This window comes from Ursus arctos, unplaced genomic scaffold, assembly GCF_023065955.2.
Source record: "Ursus arctos isolate Adak ecotype North America unplaced genomic scaffold, UrsArc2.0 scaffold_8, whole genome shotgun sequence".
Classification (NCBI taxonomy): Eukaryota; Metazoa; Chordata; class Mammalia; order Carnivora; family Ursidae; genus Ursus; species Ursus arctos.
Window position 1 is genome coordinate 10,134,267 of NW_026623100.1, and position 18,752 is coordinate 10,153,018.

Below are 18,752 nucleotides of genomic sequence, written 5' to 3' on the forward strand. Positions count from 1 at the left end.
GAGTTTTGGAGCCCGGTTGAAGTAAGTCTTGGGCTTTCCTTCCACCTCTGTATCTTTGTATTCTCAGCCGCACGCAGTTCAGTAAAGAAACACAATGAACCAGTGATAGGCACCTTAGGTAATAAATCTGGGACAAATAGGGACTCTCAGTAACGTCCATGAATTAAGAAGTCTGTTCAGTCCCTAAAAAATAATTACCATGAACAAAACAAGGACACACCCCTTAATTCCCCGAAATAGAAATTAATCTTAACATTCAAGTGAGAGCAAGATCTAAGAATTTGTGTTAGGGAAGTCCAAAGAGAACCAACCTACTGGAGTGGCAAACATGTTTAATATCTGAATCTGGACGGTGATATTACGGGTGCTAGTATGTAAAAACTAACCATGCTGTGTAAGTTATACCTCAACTTAAAAAAAAACAGTGTTCATTAAACACGATGGAAGCGAAGTTGGAGTGTCACTCCGGATCAAGACCATAGCTATCAAGTGTCTGATGTAACATTGTGTGTACTTAGGCTCAGAGCCTAAGGAAGTCCAACACGGCCAGGCCGAGCACTGATAAACTACAACCTCCAGCATACTTTGCTCCCTCCCCCGTGAGCCGTTTACCCAGAGCGAGGCTAAGAAAGCGGAAATCTCCGGGTGGAGGATGGGAGCTGCGCACGCGCAGAAGCGCTCACGGTCCCCACGCCCTCCTCCCCCGCCCCACTTCCTCGGGCGTCGCAGGTTGTATCGCGTGAGGGCCGCAGCCAAAGGGGAGGCGGAAGTGACGGCCGGTTCGCAGCCCCTGGCAGCTGCTGCGAGGGTGAAGCCAGAGTGGACTGCCTTTCTGGAGCAGTTAGTTCTTCACTTCTCAAGTGTCACCGAGAGCTCAGGTGAGGTAGAGGATGGTGTGAAAAAAACCGACCACCACCTCCCGGTGCTGATGGACACTTCACCACTCAACATCCGGCCAGGGCGGGGGAGGGGCGCGGCCCAGACGTCGGAGTCAGAGAGGCGGAGGCGGCTTTCGCGCATGCGCCCCGGGAGGGGTTGAAGACGGGGCCACCTAAACTCTGCCTTGGTCTGTCCCTGTGGGGGTCAGGGAATGGCGAGGATGCTCGGAAGATGCCTCGGGTGCAGTTAAGGTTGTTTTGGCGGGTGCATGTAGGGGAGTCAAGGAAACGGTTAGCTAATTTGAGGACAAGCCCCGTCCCACTGTCCCCGGTGAACTGTGAAAAGGAAGAATCAGGTTTGTGATTTGAATGAAAAGTTATCGGGATCGCTACGCCATCTCCTTTCCCCTTTGTGAATGCGGTGACTACCATCACCTGTCCCCAGAACGGCTCTTGTTATTCGCTTCTGTTCCCAATTATCCCAGAATTAAATTGAGTTCATCTCATAAAACTCCAGGGGTCAGCATCCACTATACCTCTAGTAAGAACAGGTTCTGACATGTAAGTCAGTGTCTCAGTAACCAATTTTCTGCCTCATCCGGCTCCAGCCCTAAGGGAAACAGTCTAACTGACATTTTTCTTTGGAGATAGGAAGTGTGGAATTATTTTATAATATTTGAAATACAATTCTTTGAAAATGTATAGCATTTATAAGGAGCTTACAGTTTGGTTTTTTAAACTCAAATACTTTTGAAGCTTAAGGAAATTTGAACAGAAAGTAGGCACATGTTCATTCAAAATTAAATATTTTTTTGAGCACCTGCTGTGTTCCAAGCACTGCTAGCTCTGGGGATACAAAGATGAAATCAGGTGTGCTTTTCAACTGCTTTTCCTGTGAAGCAAAAAGAATCGAAAGTGAAGTTTGCAAGATGACTACTTTTCAGTTCAGCAGTTGTAGAGGGTTTGTGTGGGCCAGGCTATATGTCAAGCCCTCAACTGGGTCAGTGAGTCCACAGTTTATTTTTTTTTTAAGGTTCTTCAGTAGTATTTGCAACTGTGCCGTAGTTAATTGAAATGCAACAGCTTCCTGCTTTCATAAGCAAATTTTAAATTATATTTCTGTAGTAATAACCCAGGGGTACACATAAAATTTCCATCTGATTGTTGCTGACAGAAAATACTACATCTTATAAAATGTGTAATTGAGATAGAGCTTCCTTTCCTATCTGAATTAGGTTCTGTTTTTAAACTATGTTACATAAAGGACTGATGAGAAAATCAGTATTTTTAACATTTAGAGGGTTACTGTTTTACATCAAAGTTAAGAACACTGTCCATAGATCCATACCAGTATGAGTCTTTGTAACATCAGAGATTTTGTTAGTCATAGAGAACAGCAGTGAAAACTAAAGTTTAGGGAACACCAGGCACTGTTCTTTACAATTGTAATGCACTTTCTCAGGAGTTAAATGAAAATCATTTAGGTAGAGACCTTGAAAAATACATTTTTGGCTCAACGCTCTTCTGTATTGAAGCAAAGTTTGTTTTGTAGATGTATGTGTAAAACCTCACTACAGCTAAACTTCAGTATTATTCAGTCATTTCTGCTTTATTTCTCTTCTGGTTTAAAAAAATACTGTTAATATATGTCATTAGATAGAACTCCAACTACCCATTTCTCTCTTGGTCTTAAAGACTTGTCTTTGCTTTATTGTAATGAAACACAAACTAAATCAGAAGCACCTAAACTTTGCTCTAAGTAATCTTTGAGTGGTATGACTTTAACCTATTGAAAATTCAGTTTTAAAACATTTCGGTAAGGGACGTCTGGGTGGCTCAGTTGGATTCTTGATTTCAGCTCAGGTCATGATATCAGGGTGGTGAGATTTAGCCCCGCATCGGGCTCCTCACTGAGTGTGGAGCCTGCTTAAGATTCTCCCTCTCCCCCACTCTCTCTGCCTCCTTAAAAAAAAATAAAACATTTAATTAAAAATTCCTAAGTGTAATATGAAATGCTTACTTGTCAGCAGAACACTTTGTGGAGTACAAATTATATACTTGCTAGAATTTTTGTAAACGAGAGAGGAAACTTTACTTTTTTTCTTTTTCCCCAACTTTGCAAACTTTCTCCCTAGCACCAAGGCTGAACTGTACCATTTAGAAGAATGGAAGCTAATGCATCTGTTGACATGTTTTCAAAAGTCCTGGAAAATCAGTTGCTTCAAACTACCAAATTAGTAGAAGAACATTTGGATTCTGAAATTCAGAAACTGGATCAGATGGATGAGGATGAATTGGAACGCCTCAAAGAAAAGAGACTTGAGGCACTAAGGAAAGCTCAACAGCAGAAACAAGTAACCTCTCTGCCCTGCTTTCTGAAATTACTTTAACAGTATGCTCCTAACAACTTATATATACGTGTGCTGAAGTAGTTACATTTCAGTCCTTATTTTTAGGGTTGTTTTTGTTTTTTACTGCAGAGTACTCTCCCTGTTAAAAATTTGCTGGGAAAAAAAAATTAGTTTTAAAGACATATTAAAAATTAGCCTGCTCAGTATGTTAATCTACAGTCAAGTAAAAGAAATGTGCCCTAGATCATTTTTGAGCTCATATTTGTTGGTTGAGAAGGGAGGGGACTAGGAAGAGCACTGGGAGTCAGTGGTTTCTCTTTTAGGTAAATGTAAAGCCGGTTATAATTTAGCTGTGATCAGTGTAAGTGAGATGAGAGCTGTAAGGCAATTTACATTGAAGAAATTATTTCAGGCATTTCCAATGTAACAATTACATGGCTTATTTATTCAAAAGAATGTATGCTGGGTCACAGAGAAGGGTGGCCACAGCTCTGTCCTTGTTGGTCTCTTAGAGTGTGAAGTGTGGAACAGACTTGTAGACTCTGATCAAAACCAGTTGGGTTAAATTCTGTAAATATAATTTTGTTTAAAAATGTTTTCATTGCTTTTTGTCACATTGGAATAGGTTATTACCAATCTGGTTCCTCTTCATTTGGCTGTGAACAAAACGTGAGCTTTAACTTTTCTAAAGAAACAGGGAGTTTTGTCTGTGCTGCTGTAGCATCTCTTTGATAATGTTTTTACTCCCAGTGTTTATAAGAATTGCTACAAAAAAGAAAGAATCTTTGATAATGTGACTCTTTATTTTTATAGGTTGAGTTTTCTAAAATAGGGTGTGTGTGTGTGTGTGTGTGTATACACACACACACACACACATACGTATCTGGTTTTGAAGCCAGGAGACTTTATTATATTGCTAATAATTATCTAAGGTATGTATGATGAGATTCTGCTATGAACTCCTATTTCACAATCACAGTTAAGTAACATTACTAATTGCTAATAGTTCAACTAAAAAAAGTTGTCATAACTGGGGTGTTTTCGTAGAAAGACTGAATCTAACTGATTTTCAGTAAGGAACATACATAATGGCTTAAGTGAAACTGTCAGCAGTTAAAAAACAATAGTCTGAATATTTATCATTAAAAACCTGAGTCCTGCAGCCTTTAAGGATTTTTTTAAATTAATTTTTTAGTTAATTTAAATTAATTTAAATGAATTTGTCATAGAATAACTGAGAGCGTGTTATTTTAGAGTTTTCACTGCATTTTAATAGATCTTTTTTATTAAAATGTTTTTTAAAGAAGTAGACAAGACGCTTTAATGGTTTTATATATAGTCTTTTTGAAAGATTGGTATAGATTGCATAGTAATTTTGATTTGCTGATCTATGGGGGTATCAGGAAATCAGTATATGCAGTGACATAAGCACTTAATAGGCCCACGCGAATCACCATTCCTCAGTCAACTGAGGTACCATCTTCCTGTTATGGCAGCTAGTGACAGGACTTGGTAGTAAGCAGAAGGACAGGTGAGAAATAGGAAGAGCGCATCCAGAGGCTTGGGTGAGAGCCACTAAGTGAGAGCTAGATGCTGCCCAGCTGCCAGGCCTTGGGTAGACTCAGCCTGCAGTGTGATCTTTGCCCATCCTGCTTGATTCCATTCAGCAGATGCCCGGTGGAGCACGTACTCTGCAAGAAACTGTACTAAGAGCAACGGGGTGTGCTGAGTGTCTTGGGAGAGGCTCCAAGTGTTAGTGGAGGTTCAGAGTAGGCTTGCCTCCCTCTTAGGAACTTGGAAAGGTTCAAGTCTTCCACCTGTTGTTTAAACATATGAGAATTAATAAGAGCTTTTTAAAAAACAAATATTCTTTTTTAAGGGCAGTGTTATTGGTAAGTCAAGAAAAGTGGTGAAATGTTCCATGCCAGTAAGAAATTGTATTTGAGAGTTTAAATTGTGTATAGAAGCTTGACCAAAAAAATGTCGCATAAAGAGAAAACACCAGGGCCTCCTGCTGAGTGTCAGCTCAGCATAAGCCAATGTGAAATGGATACCAAAACTATTAATACAGTCTGTGTTAGCTTAAGTCCAGAGGAAGAAAGGAGATGGCACTCCTGCCCCTTTCTCAGTGGACCGCTTCTGGGGGGCTGCATTCAGACATCTGCCACTTTTTAAAAGGACGAGGAGGAATTAGTCTCTGTTCAGAGGAGGATAATCAGAAAGTAAGAAATGTAGAGATCATTTCATTTGAGAAACAGCCAAAAGAAAATGAAGGAAGAGGTAGAGAAGAAAGGACATAAGTGAGATAGGCTATCTGAAGGGCTGACATGTGAAAGACATTAGAACTTTTCTCTCTAATCTTAGGTCCAAGCTGAGATCCACAGACCAAAGTTATGGATATATTGCAGTTCAGTGTAAGAAGACCTTTCAGAAAATTAGTATACATTCAACTGCTTTGTAAGCACCTGTGCTAGACACTATTGTAGATATTTTCTTATTGATAGTCTTACTTTCACAACTTGGTGAGATAGTTGCTTTGTGATCTCCACTTTACAAATGAGGAAATGGAGACTCAGAAAGGTTATTAGAATTCTTAGCCTAATAACTGGTAGAATGATTATTCAAGCCCATGCCTTCTGCCTGTAAGCCCAGTGTTCCTTTTTATTTAAACGAGCTGCCTGATAAAGGAAGCAAGCTTCCAGTTGAGATGATGAGTCTTTCCTGTAGCAGGAAGCTTGAGAAACTGAAAGGTCTGTCAGACACGGTTGATAAGGGTTGATACATTGGGTTGAGTAGTGGGATTAGATGACCTGTGGGATCGGTATTGTTTCTGGACATATGTGAATTTTTTCTTCCTAGGATACCTCCCATTGGTGGCCAGTATAGAAGCGGTTTCTGCCTCTCTAAGCAAACAGGGCTCTTGAGCTGCAAAGCTGCAGTCACCACCCCTACAAAGACTGAGTAACTTTATCTCAGGAGCATAATTTTTCAAGGTTTTGTGTTAACTTGGACCTAATGCTTCTGATTTTAGTAGTTTGAGTACAGAGAAATTAAATGGATATTTACATTTTAAGTCTCTTGAAGTCTAAATTTTTGTTTTTGAAGTTCTAAGAAAACATATGTGTGAAGTTACCAAGACAGATGATTCTCTTCAACACAGTTTGCACTGACACTAGAGACCTAGGAAAGTAAATCACTAAGAGGAATTGATGTCTCTACAAGATAAAATCAACTTCATTACAGAATATTATAGCGATTTAGACCCAAAATGTAAAGTGGTACTGAAAGATATTTCAAGTGTGTAATATTTCCCTTTTCTCCAAATTAGGAATGGCTTTCAAAAGGACATGGGGAATACAGAGAAATCCCTAGTGAGAGAGACTTTTTTCAAGAAGTCAAGGAGAGTAAAAAAGTGGTTTGCCATTTCTACAGAGACTCCACATTCAGGTAACTTTGTTTCCCTCAGTAACTTGTTTAAAATGATGAGATCTTTGAGTAGAGATACAATAACATAATAGGAAAATTAAAAATTAGAGGAACTACTTGTAAGTTTCTTTGTACTTCTGTAAAAGTCACCATTAAAGTTAAATAATTGTTATTTTGAAGATAACTAAAAAACCTGTTGCATAAAAAAGTATAAATGAACGTTATTGAAAATTACTGTTATTTCCATAGAACTCGCTATTTTCTGAATTATATTTTCACTAGGTAACTTTAAAAATATCTAAGAGACGTACACGTAAATTTTTTTTTGTCAACACAACAAGAATTATTTCTTTTTTTGGTACTATTATGATATAGGCACAATGTTGGGTGTGGGGGGCCAACACCTTGAATACCAGCTTTGAATTCACTCACTCCTTCCCAGCCAGCAACTCATGAGGAGACAAGGGTTGACCAAGCCTTTCACTAGAAGCATCGTTGGGAGTGCCAGCCTTGGCTGGAAGGAGAGGAAAGTGATTTCTTTTGAACAGCCCAGATCTGCAAGCCTCTCTACAGAGGCAGGGTCCTTGTAAAATAAAAATACTCCTAGAAAAGGTTACATCTTAACTTAAGCCTTTCTTTTAACCCGCAAATTTGATTGGTTGCCAACTTTTAAAAATTGAGAGATACAATTTTTTTTTAAATCCAGATTTTAGATGTTTTAAAAAATCAAATAACTTAATAGCAGATCTAGAAGTCAGTAGGAAGGCAGTTTGCTAATACTGAATAGCAGCCGCCTCCCTCAGACAGACACACACTCCAGTGTGGAGTCTCCATCATTCACTGCTGTCTCAGCCCTGCCCTCTTCTCCCATTTCCATAGCCTGCTCGGCCCTTGTCTTAAACGCACCACCCAGTAACTTGGTTATTAATTAACATCTGAACCTGGGACTTACTGATTAAGGTAATAAAAATGAAAGAAAATGTTGAAATGGTGAAATCTCCTGTAAGGGAAAATGTGGGAAGGGAGTAGAAAAGAAAGGGTATCAGAGAAACCGTCTGTCACCATGGTACTCAGCCCTTTACCATGGGCACACATTTCTCAAGTTGCCAGACTCTGACATACATGATGGGGTGATATATTAATATCATATAAGACTCTACGGTTGATCTCATTTGATGTTTATTAGATGTTTTTGCCCACTAGATTGTTTTGTGAAAGCAGAGAGTTTGCCTGTACCGTGGTTCACCATGCTCCCAGCTTCCTACCCCTAGAGCAGCAATGGCTGATACATAGGTACTCAGTAAATATATTTGATGGTTGTATAAACAGTGCAACACCAGGAATACTTACCTTCAAGCAAAAATGAAAAATCAAGAGGCGCCTGGCTGGCTCAGCCAGTAAAAACATCTGACTCTTGATCTCGAGGTCTTGAGTTCAGCCCCATGTTGGGTATAGAGATTGCTTAAAAAATAGAAAAAAAGAAAAAAACAAATCATTAGAAAATTTTATGGGTAGATCTAGTAGATATCAGAGTTCTTGGTCATAGTAGACTGGATACTTCATGTATAAAATCCTGGAACATTCACAGTGACCCTTTGAGGTAAGTAGGTAGGTATAATTCCCATGCTTCATGCTTGGAGACCAAGACTTGGAGAGATTAAATGACTCACTTAATGTCACTCATCTACTAAATGACAGAAGAGGATTCAAACTCAGGATTTAAGCCTAAGCTGTTCTAACTACATCGTGACTGCTGCTTCTGGGCTTTTAAAAAAATGAATTAATAAATGGTACAATCATAGATTTACTTAAAATAGGTTCCATATAACTGCAGTAAAACGATGGAGTTGACTTACCTACAAGTTTTCAAGAACATATTTCTCACATAATGGTTCATTTATTATTTGTTTTGAGCTTCATTCAGGAACCATTTATCTACTTGTTCTCTCCTTCCATTTTTCACTACAATCTCATTGCTATACTACATGGGTGATACGTGAAAAGATACCTTCAGCAGTAGAGTGATGAGGCATCAAGATTACCAGGAACTTGCTGGACCCAGTCCTAATTCAGGAATAACTACACCAAGAAGTGTGCAGAAAGCCTACAAGTAACAACTGTGAAACATTTGGTATCTTCATCATCTAAAGCAGTAGTTATCAAACTTTATGGGGCATGAGAATCACCTGCATGTTTCCCAGCTCCACTCCCAGAGAATTTTGGTTCATCCTTGTATTTTAAAAGCTGACTTTAATGACCACCTGTGATTAAGAACTGCTGCTCAAAAAGATGATAACAGTAGTCTGTTTCAGGAATGCTGGAGGACTGACCAGTTTAAAATACATTTTAACTTTCAGAAAATGTCATTTCCATCTTTCTTTTCGATAGAAAGTGGCTTAATAAAAGTTACTACTGGTATTTTTCATTTCTTTGGAACCATATGACCATATTTGTAGCTCTTACCCTATACTTCTTAATGGTAGTTGCACAGAAGAGTTCCTTCTTGGTGACACCATTCAGTCTTAATGACTTCCAAATATGGCACTGTGTGTACATTTCTAATTCTGAAAAGTCTCTTCTGAGTTCTATCAAGTCAGATTTGTCACCCTTCAAGCACCGTATGAGACACCAGGAAACATGCATAAGAGAAATGACAGTTTTTTGTTCTTACCATGAACATGACAACTTTGTGAACCACTTGTGACTGAAAGCGTATATTTAGTATTTTGTTTTTTATAAGTATCATTAGGACACATCTGACTTTCTAGGATACTGGATTATTTTTCTGCCTCTCATAATCCATTAACTAACCTATGAAATGAAATGAAGTCATCCAACACAAGCATGGGCTGGCTGCCAAATTACGAGACTCAAGCAGAAGAACTATAAAATTAGATACACCTTTATGATACTTATTTTTTAAATGAAAAATCTGTTCTAGTTTTTTATTTTCTATGTGCTGTTATTTACAGGTGTAAAATATTAGACCGACATTTGGTGCTATTGTCTAAGAAACATCTTGAGACCAAATTTCTGAAGCTGAATGTGGAAAAAGCACCTTTCCTTTGTGAGAGACTGCGTATCAAAGTCATTCCCACACTAGCACTGGTCAAAGATGGAAAAACACAAGATTACATTGTTGGATTTACTGACCTAGGAAATACAGATGACTTCACCACAGAAACTTTAGAATGGAGGCTGGGTTGTTCCGATATTCTCAATTACAGGTAATTTTTAGCAAAACAATTGATTTTAATTCCAAATCCAGTTGATATTTTTAGAGAAGTTTTTTTATGTTAGCATTCATTTTATGGAGCTAAGTAAGATCTGGCTGTGATGTAGAAAATATTTCACAAATGAAAAACATATTTCCTAAAGCGTACATTATTAGCATGATCTTAGAACAAAATCAGAGTTACAGATAAAATTGAGTCTTGTTGGAGTACACCTAACTATAGAAGTTTTCATCCTAACAGATCCTGTTGAATCTAATTTTCTGTTAGTCTGGAAACTCAAAATGACACTTCAGAATCGACTCTTCCCTGATTTAAACCAGATTACTCAAGTTGATAATGACTTATTTGTGAACATCAGATTTTTAATGTAGCTATTCCTGTCTTGTAGAATCTGATGAAAGGTATAATCTCATTTCTGTGATCAGCTTAGATTACTTATTGTGGAGACAGTCTCAATTTGAAAACAATCAAAAATCCAACTTCCATTTTTCATTCATCTCCTTGTCTACTTCGCCAATAGTTTATCTGGTTCCACAAATCAGAACCTATCATCTTGCCTTCTTTGCCTGTTTTTGATTTGCAAAATTAACAGATAAAATTATGTGATCATTCTATAGTCATAGTGCTTTTCAATAAGTAGAAAGTTCTCTTTTCCCTGTCCCTTTTCCTCTGAATCTCCCCTATATATGCCTAAATTATCCCTACATTGTAGAAATTGACTTTGGAGTTTTAGGTTTTTACTTTCTTAATAATAAATGAAATACTAATATTTATTAAATGTATTTTGAAATGATTTCAAACTTTAAACAAGTTGGAAGCTAATACAAAGAATTCTCTTATGTGTTTCACCCATATCTCTCAATTCTAAACATTTTACATTTGCTTTATCATTCTTTTTCTGAATACATACTTTTTTTTTCAAAACCATTTGAGTGGAAGTTGGAGATGTGTTGTCCCTTTACTCCTAAATATTTCCTTGGGTATTTTCCAACAATGAGGACTTTTCTTATGTAACCAGAGTACAATTATTAAGACAGGAAATGTTATATAATTTACAGACCTTATTCAAATTCTACCACTGTCCAAATAATGTTCTGCATACTAAAATGTTGCATGTAGTTACTGTGTATTTTTAGTTTCCATTCATCTGTGACAGCTTGTCTTATTTTTCAATACGTGGACATTTTTGAAGAGTGCAGGCTAGTTATTTTGTAGAGCATTCCTCAGTTTGGGTTTGTCTAATGTTTCAGGATTAAGTTTGGACTGTGCATTTTCTCACAGATACATGATGGAAGTGATGTCATATTCTTCCTTCTCAGAGTAGCACAATGGGGTATAGGGTGTTCTGTCTCATTTCTGGTGGTGATAACTGAGCACTGGTTAACAAGTTGTCTACCAAGCCAAATAGTGATTTAAGAAGAACTTTTCCATATCACACATTAATTAACTTTTTCATTTATTTATATTAGAATGGGCAATGGCTTATCTTATCCAGTGGGTTATAGTTGGTTACTAATATTATTTATTTTGAAGCCCAAATTGCCCCAGATTTGGCCAGTGAGAGCCCCTCTCAAGCAGGCTTGTATGTCCTTTTCACGTGTCCCCATAGTTCTTTAAGCACTTTCTTTCTGGTGCAGATGAGAGGTCTTAGAGGGACTCTCCCTAGAATTGACTATTTCTCCAAGGCACTGTGGTTCCTCTCAATGGCAAATGATATTTCAAAACCAGAATCTAGGTGCCAGGAATCTGCCTAGATATTTTTGAAAGAAGAAAATGTCTCAGTTATTTCTCAGGCATCACTGAAAAATTTCATACCAATTCCAGGTTAATGCTAATGAATTCCATGAGTTTTTTTGATGTTTGTCTAAACATTGAAAGATGTGAAACAAGGGGCGCCTGGGTGGCACAGCGGTTAAGCGTCTGCCTTCGGCTCAGGGCGTGATCCTGGCGTTATGGCATCGAGCCCCACATCGGGCTCTTCCGCTATGAGCCTGCTTCTTCCTCTCCCACTCCCCCTGCTTGTGTTCCCTCTCTCGCTGGCTGTCTCTATCTCTGTTGAATAAATAAATAAAATCTTTAAAAAAAAAAAAAAGTGTGAAACAGGATCATACCAGCCATAACAGGCTGTAAAAAAATAGATCATTTTCCTGTGTCATTCTTAGAATGAATAGGATCTAATCCAAGTTCAGCATATCAGGAGAGGTAGAAAAACTTTCATTTCCTTCTATGCTTTCAGTCAGAAATTCTGTTAGTATATCTTGTGAAATGTCAGTAATTAATGATAAAATAAAACCTTGATCAAAAACATTTAGTAATACAAATTAGGGCTTAAAACTCTTAACCATCAGTATGAATAATACACGTCTTCCTTGACACCAGCATTTTAAAGAAAACTTTATTCCATAGGTTAGGAAGAAAAGAGATTTTTTTTTTGCAGGTTAGCATACCAGCTGTACTAAATCATAAAGAATAAATGCTTTTCAAATTTGCTTTATTTTTAGTGGAAATTTAATGGAGCCACCATTTCAGAGCCAAAAGAAATTTGGAACAAACTTCACAAAGCTGGAAAAGAAAACTATCCGAGGGAAGAAATATGATTCAGACTCTGATGATGATTAGAAATTAGTTATAATTCTTTGTAAATTGTCTTTTTATTTCTGCTTACTTCGGAATTAGATGTGTTTTCTAAATCCCGTTGGTTTTGATACATTGGTCACCTAATGGTCACGTTCTAGAGTTTTGTAGTTTCATCACATTGAAAGACATCTTCAGTATTTTCTGTGTGGCACTCGTGTTTAAGTTGAGGAAAACTTCTGAGGTCTTAAATTATCCAGCAAGGGCCTGGATTCTCTATTTTTGAGATTGATTTTATCACAATATAATTCTTATGTCTTTATACCATTCACAGTTGTGCTTTTAATCTACTGGATTGGAAATAGGAATTCAGCAAACTGTTCCAGGACTAATTCTTACACAGCATTATTTACTTTATACAACAGGTCAAACAACATTTACTGGTGTAATGGACTCACTTGTAAATGAATTATAAACAGTCTTTACTTCTGGAATATATTTAACTATTAAAGAACTGCCTATTTATTCTGTAGGCTGTGTGTTGATGATGAATCAACTGTTGGCAGCAGAAAGCTTTTTCAGGTTTTGAGCATACTGCCTTATTTAAAGGGTTCTGATCGCTTGTATTTTAAGACATGCATTAAAAAAATAATCAGGAAGGGACACCTGGGTGGCTCAGTCCGTTAAGTGTCTGACTTTTGATTTCGGCTCAGGTCATGATCTCAGGGTCCTGGGATCAAGCCCTGCATCGGGCTCTGCACTCAGTGGGGAATCTGTTTAAGATCGTTTCCCTCTGTGCCTCCTCCCCTCCCTCATGCTCTCTTTCAAAAGTAAATAATCAGGAAGCACAATTGGAATGGCAACGTGATCTGTAGACTCCTCAATGAAAACAACCGTAACTAGTAAATATATATGTATACTTTTTACTTAAAGTCTTGGGAACTGTCATAAAAGCATATGGCAAATAAAAACATTTATTACAGAAACATTATTCAAGAAAATACTAAAGCTTGGTAAGAATAGCAAGTCTCTTTGGTATTTGAGCCATGACTCCACGCACTTTTTCCCCCTGGCTCCCAATTTCAGCCCACAATTTCTCCCTAGGATGAGCAGACTGCTAGCATTTCTCATTCTACCTGCCCTCTCCCCTCAAGCTGTATGTCACAGAAGCTCTATTTCAGGTAACAGTAGTAAAGAGGTCTGGACCTTCCTTCCTCTACCCAGTCCCCACTTAGAGCACTGAAGATCTACCCCAGGAATGGCAGACATGAGAGACTATGGACTCTGAGAAACAAACTGAGGGCCTCAGAGGGGAGGGGGGTGGGGGAATGGGATAGACTGGTGATGGGTAGTAAGGAGGGCACGTATTGCATGGTGCACTGGGTGTTATACGCAACTAATGAATCATCGAGCCTTACGTCGGAAACCGGGGATGTACTGTATGGTGACTAACATAATATAATAAAAAATCATTTAAAAAAATAATAAAATAAAATAAATAAATTCTAGTTAGTTAGAATGAAAAAAAAAAAAAAGAATACTGTTGCCTAATCACTATTGCCCCAACTTATGAGTGGAGGTGCCATGCAAGGAAAGGCAAACAAGACCAGGAGCTGTCACCCACTGCTCTATTTATAAACCAGAGGTATCACTCCTAGAAAAGCAGGCTACTCTCCCCATCCCCAACTCTGAAGCAGTAGCAAGCTGGAAAAACAGCTTCCATAGCATCCTCTAAGTTCAAGCTTAAGGGTGCCGCCATAAACGAAGTTTGGAGTGGGAGTAGAGACAGACGAGGAGACTGGTAACTCCATGAGAGCAGTAAGCAAAAGGGGAAACTAGTGATAAGTCTAACAGAATGAAAGGCAGATAAGAGTAGTCCTAGTTCTAGAACAAGCCTCAAAGAGACTACAAGGGCCTGAATTTAATTGGATCGAACGGTGTAGTCATTTATGCCCCAGCACATCATCCAGAATAATAGGTCCACCAATAGTTAGTGGATGTTAATTACAGTGTGATAACAATAGAGGCAGACAAACGAACCTTTACAAGGAGACTGGGGAAAGAAACCGTAAAAACCCTACTAAAAGTGTCCTTGGGGTTGGAGGGAGGAGTCAGGTGACTGCCACATTCTCAGGCTGTACCCTCTGCAGAGGAGCATCAGAGGCTGTACCGGGCAGGGTAAATGGATTTAAATAGTCCAGCTGAGTCACTAACAAGCCCTGGGAGGAGGGGAGGATGAGTCTCCAGAGCTGCTATATTATCTAAACTGTCCAGTTTTCAACAAAAAGTTGCAAGATCTATGGAGAAACTAAAGTGTATCCCAAAAACAAGGGGATTTCAAAACAGTAAAAAGAAACTGCCTCTGAGTGGACCCAGATGTTGGAAGCAGAAAAAACTGTCCAAGCAGCTATCATACTACACTTTTTAAAAAACTAAAAGAGACCATGCTGGAGGTAAAGGTATAATAATATTTCATCAAATAGAGAACAAAGGAAGTATTTTAAAAGAACCAAATAATGCAGATGATGATAATCTGAAGAACAGGAGAAAAAAGGATGAAAAATAGCTTCAGAGAAATATGAATCACCAACATATATGTAATGGGAATGCCCAAACGAGTGGAGAAAGAAAACAAGCAGAAAAATTGAAGATTTCTTAATGCTTAATATCCCCAAATCTGGTGAAAAACAATCTGAGAAAATCAGTAAATTCTTACATAAAGTAGAATGGTCTACACCCACATACATGTCTGACTGAAAATACTGAAAGACAAAGATCTTGAAAACAAAAATCACTTACCATGTACAAGAAAACCCCATTAACAACTTATCAGAAACAGAGGAGACCTGAAGGCAGTGGCATGATAACATGCAGAGTGCTTTACAGGAAAAAAGAACCGTCAACCAAGAATCTTCTAACAAAACTATCCAGAAATGAAGGGAAAATGAGGACATTCTCACATTTTAAGAATTAATTCCTAGGAAACCAATCTTACAAGAAATACTGAAGTTTTTTCACACTGAAAGGAAGTGAGACCACACGGTAATTCAAATCCTCATGAAAAAAAAATGTTGATAAAGGTAATTATGTAGGAAATTATAAAGGACATTGTAATAACCTATTCCCTCAGCTGATTTAAAAACGATTCTATAAAACTATGTATATAATTGTGGTGTTATCTATAACATAGAAATATGTGTTTGTGATACCATAAAGCAGGTGGTGTGGAAGCAAAGCTATATTTCAATAATGAATTCACAAGAAATGAGGACGTGAAATGGTAAATTAAAAGGTTAATACAAAAAAAACATAAATAAGGAGGTGTTGGGAGGACACAGCTCCAGATCCAGTCTGGAGGTGTCCGAACCTCTGCCATGTGAGAGGAGTGGCCAGATCTGCTTGAATATCCACGTTTCATTTTGTTTTTTTTTTTTTTAAGATTTTATTTATTTATTTATTTGACAGAGAGAGAGACAGCCAGTGAGAGAGGGAACACAAGCAGGGGGAGTGGGAGAGGAAGAAGCAGGCTCCCAGTGGAGCAGGGAGCCCGATGCAGGGCTCCATCCCAGGACCCTGGGATCGTGACCTGAGCCGAAGGCAGACGCTTAATGACTGAGCCACCCAGGTGCCCACGTTTCATTTTCTGTGCTTATCAGAAGTCTTAATCCATCATGGATAATCAGTCATCAGAAGAAATTCAGCTGAGAGCCCACCAGGTTACTGATGAGTCTCTGGGAAGTACAAGGAGAATCCTGGTTTAGCCCTCGAGTCTCAGGATGCAGGAATCAAGACTATCCCTATGCTGGGTAAACAAGAGGAACAACTAAACTGCATAGAAGAAGGGCTGGACCAAATAAAGACACGAGAGAGGCAGAGAAGACTTTCATGGAACTCAACAGGTGCTGTGGCCTTTGCGTCTGCCTGTATAATAGGACAAAGAACTTTGAGTCTGGTAAGGCCTACAAGGCAACATGGGGAGATGGTGGAGACAACTCTTCTAGCAATGTAGTATCTAAGCAGCCAGGCCGAGTGACAGTCAGCCTCAACAACCAGTCACTGGAGCAGCTAGTAGTGGATACATTAAACATGTAACTAACGACGCCAGAGAAGATGAGATGGAAGAGAACCTGTCTCCAGTGGGCAGTATCCTAGGAAACCTAAAAAACATGGCCCTGGACATGGGCAATGAGATCAAAGGTCAAAACTGACAAATAGACCGGATCACAGAAAAAGCTGACCCCAGCGAAGATCATACTGATGTTGCCAATGCCAGAGCAAAGAAACTCACAGACAGCTAGAGCTGCTGCTGTACTTCTCCATCATGTATTCACTTCTCTAGCTCGTCCTTCAAAGTCATTACCCTTTCAGAGTTTGATGTTTTGGTTCCATGCTCTTCTAAATCAGGAGATAATGTGCAAGAAGGGCCAGGAGAACAGACACCCTATTTTTTTATGTTCTCTTTCCTTTGAGGGCACATTACTGCTCAGCCTTCCTTCTAGTATTTATTTTTTTCTCGGTTCATAGTCTCAGGTTGGTTTTTGTACATCATATATTGTGTTATTTTTCATCCTCCTCATTTGCTTTAGCAGGTTCTTTTGCTTTCAAGATTTGGAAGCATTGCCAAAGACAGCCATGAAGAAGGAAGCTGGAGGCAGGGGTAGCACAAGGAGGAGAGGCAAGAGACAAGAGGTTGTTACCTCAGTAAAACCTGCAGGCTGCAAAGCAAAAGTTGCATAGCCACAGTAAAGATCTAGTTGGGTTTAATTTAAGTTGAAGTTATTGCCAATTTAGACTAATACTTGGTTTCGGAGCTTTTATACACTATTTTTGTTATACATCACAACTTGGCAACCTGTGCTCCAAAAAAAAATAGAATGACTTTCTCAGAGTGGGCTTAGTTTCTGAATGTTTGGTGACTTGTGTATGTACACAGAGATCCCATTTCATGTTGTGCCCTACAGGAACACTTTGTATAAATGAATTACTTTTTATTTTCACATTATTAGTAGCATCATGGTCCCATTACATGCCTATTAACCACGTACATTTGTCATTAGTCTTAGAAGGAGAACATATGTAAATATGTATGTGTAACATGAGAATTTCTCTCTAAAGCAGGGCTTAAAATTCTTTGGGAAAGTCTGACAAAGTGTATTACGTGAATTCAGATTTACCTCAATGTCAAGAATCATGTTTAGATAAGATATAAGAAACTTGTTTTCATCTCAGGTAGAAAAATAAGAAACTTGTTTTGATCTCAGGTAGAAAAATAGTTAGATTGATTTGAGTTTTTTGTAGCTTTAGACTTTAAAAAAGCTAGAATTCTGTTTAACAAAGTGATTTGGAAAATTATGCCTTTGGTTTAATTATTGATGATTGTATTATCATTCAATTAGCCTTGTGGATTAAATTATGTCAAGAATCACGTTTATTTAGATCCTGAACAATGTTATAAAAATTTGATTGGTATTTGTCACCATTATTTCAGAACTAGTGTCTGCACAGTTCAAAGCTATTAATGTGGCTTGGTTTAACCAATAACCACTGTTTGATCTTTACAATTAAATTTTATAACTAAAAAAAAAACTATAAATATATACTTGTTCTTTCAACTATTTTAAAACACAAAATTATGAAAATTATTTATTACAACAATGTATTAAACATTTTTAACATATAGATATGTAACACGTATAACAAAAAAAAAGCTTTATAGGAGTTACATTTCTATATTTCACTGGAATTAAGTTACTGTAAAGCTAAAGTAGATTCTGACAAGATATATACTTGTAAAAGCCTAGAGTAACCCCTGAGAAAAAAACAAAAAATGATTAATAAAAGGAATCAAAATATTACACTAGAAAATATTCAGTTGGGGGGCACCCGGGTGACTCAGTCAGTTAAGCATCCGACTCTTGATCTCAGCTCAGGTCTTGATTTCAGGGTCATGAATTCAAGCCCTGTGTTGGGCTCCACGCTGGGTGTGGGGCCTACATAAAAAATTAAAAAAAAAAAAACTCAATTGAAAAAGAAATCAGAAAAAGAACAAAGGAAAAAAGGGTATGACACATATAGAAAACAAAAAGCAAAATACATAAATCCAACCATATAAACGTGAGTGGATTAAATATTGTCAGACTGGATTACAAAACAAGATCCAACTATATGCTGTCCACAGGAAACATACTTTGGATTCAAAATACAATGAAAATATCATTGCAAACAACAACCATCAGAGAGCTGAAGTGGCTAAACAAAGATTTGAAAATAAAAACTTCCTACAGAAA

General features: G+C 38.0%; 1 protein-coding gene and 1 pseudogene across 2 annotated transcripts; both read left to right on the plus strand.

The window, feature by feature from the left end:
• Window positions 1-683: 683 nt before the first annotated feature.
• On the plus strand, window positions 684-13,451 carry TXNDC9 (thioredoxin domain containing 9). Of its 2 annotated transcripts, none has more exons than XM_026487741.4 (5): window positions 684-878; window positions 3,014-3,232; window positions 6,558-6,676; window positions 9,628-9,882; window positions 12,393-13,451. In XM_026487741.4, the coding sequence occupies exons 2-5, from the start codon at window positions 3,044-3,046 to the stop codon at window positions 12,508-12,510; spliced, it is 681 nt and encodes a 226-aa protein (XP_026343526.1). In that variant the 5' UTR covers window positions 684-878; window positions 3,014-3,043; the 3' UTR covers window positions 12,511-13,451. The 2 variants fall into 2 exon arrangements, with proteins under 2 accessions (XP_026343526.1, XP_057165235.1); XM_057309252.1 differs by lacking the exon at window positions 684-878 and adding an exon at window positions 1,013-1,234.
• A 2,508-nt stretch (window positions 13,452-15,959) lies between these two features.
• On the plus strand, window positions 15,960-18,535 carry LOC113246960 (synaptosomal-associated protein 23-like; annotated as a pseudogene).
• The last annotated feature ends 217 nt before the right edge of the window (window positions 18,536-18,752 follow it).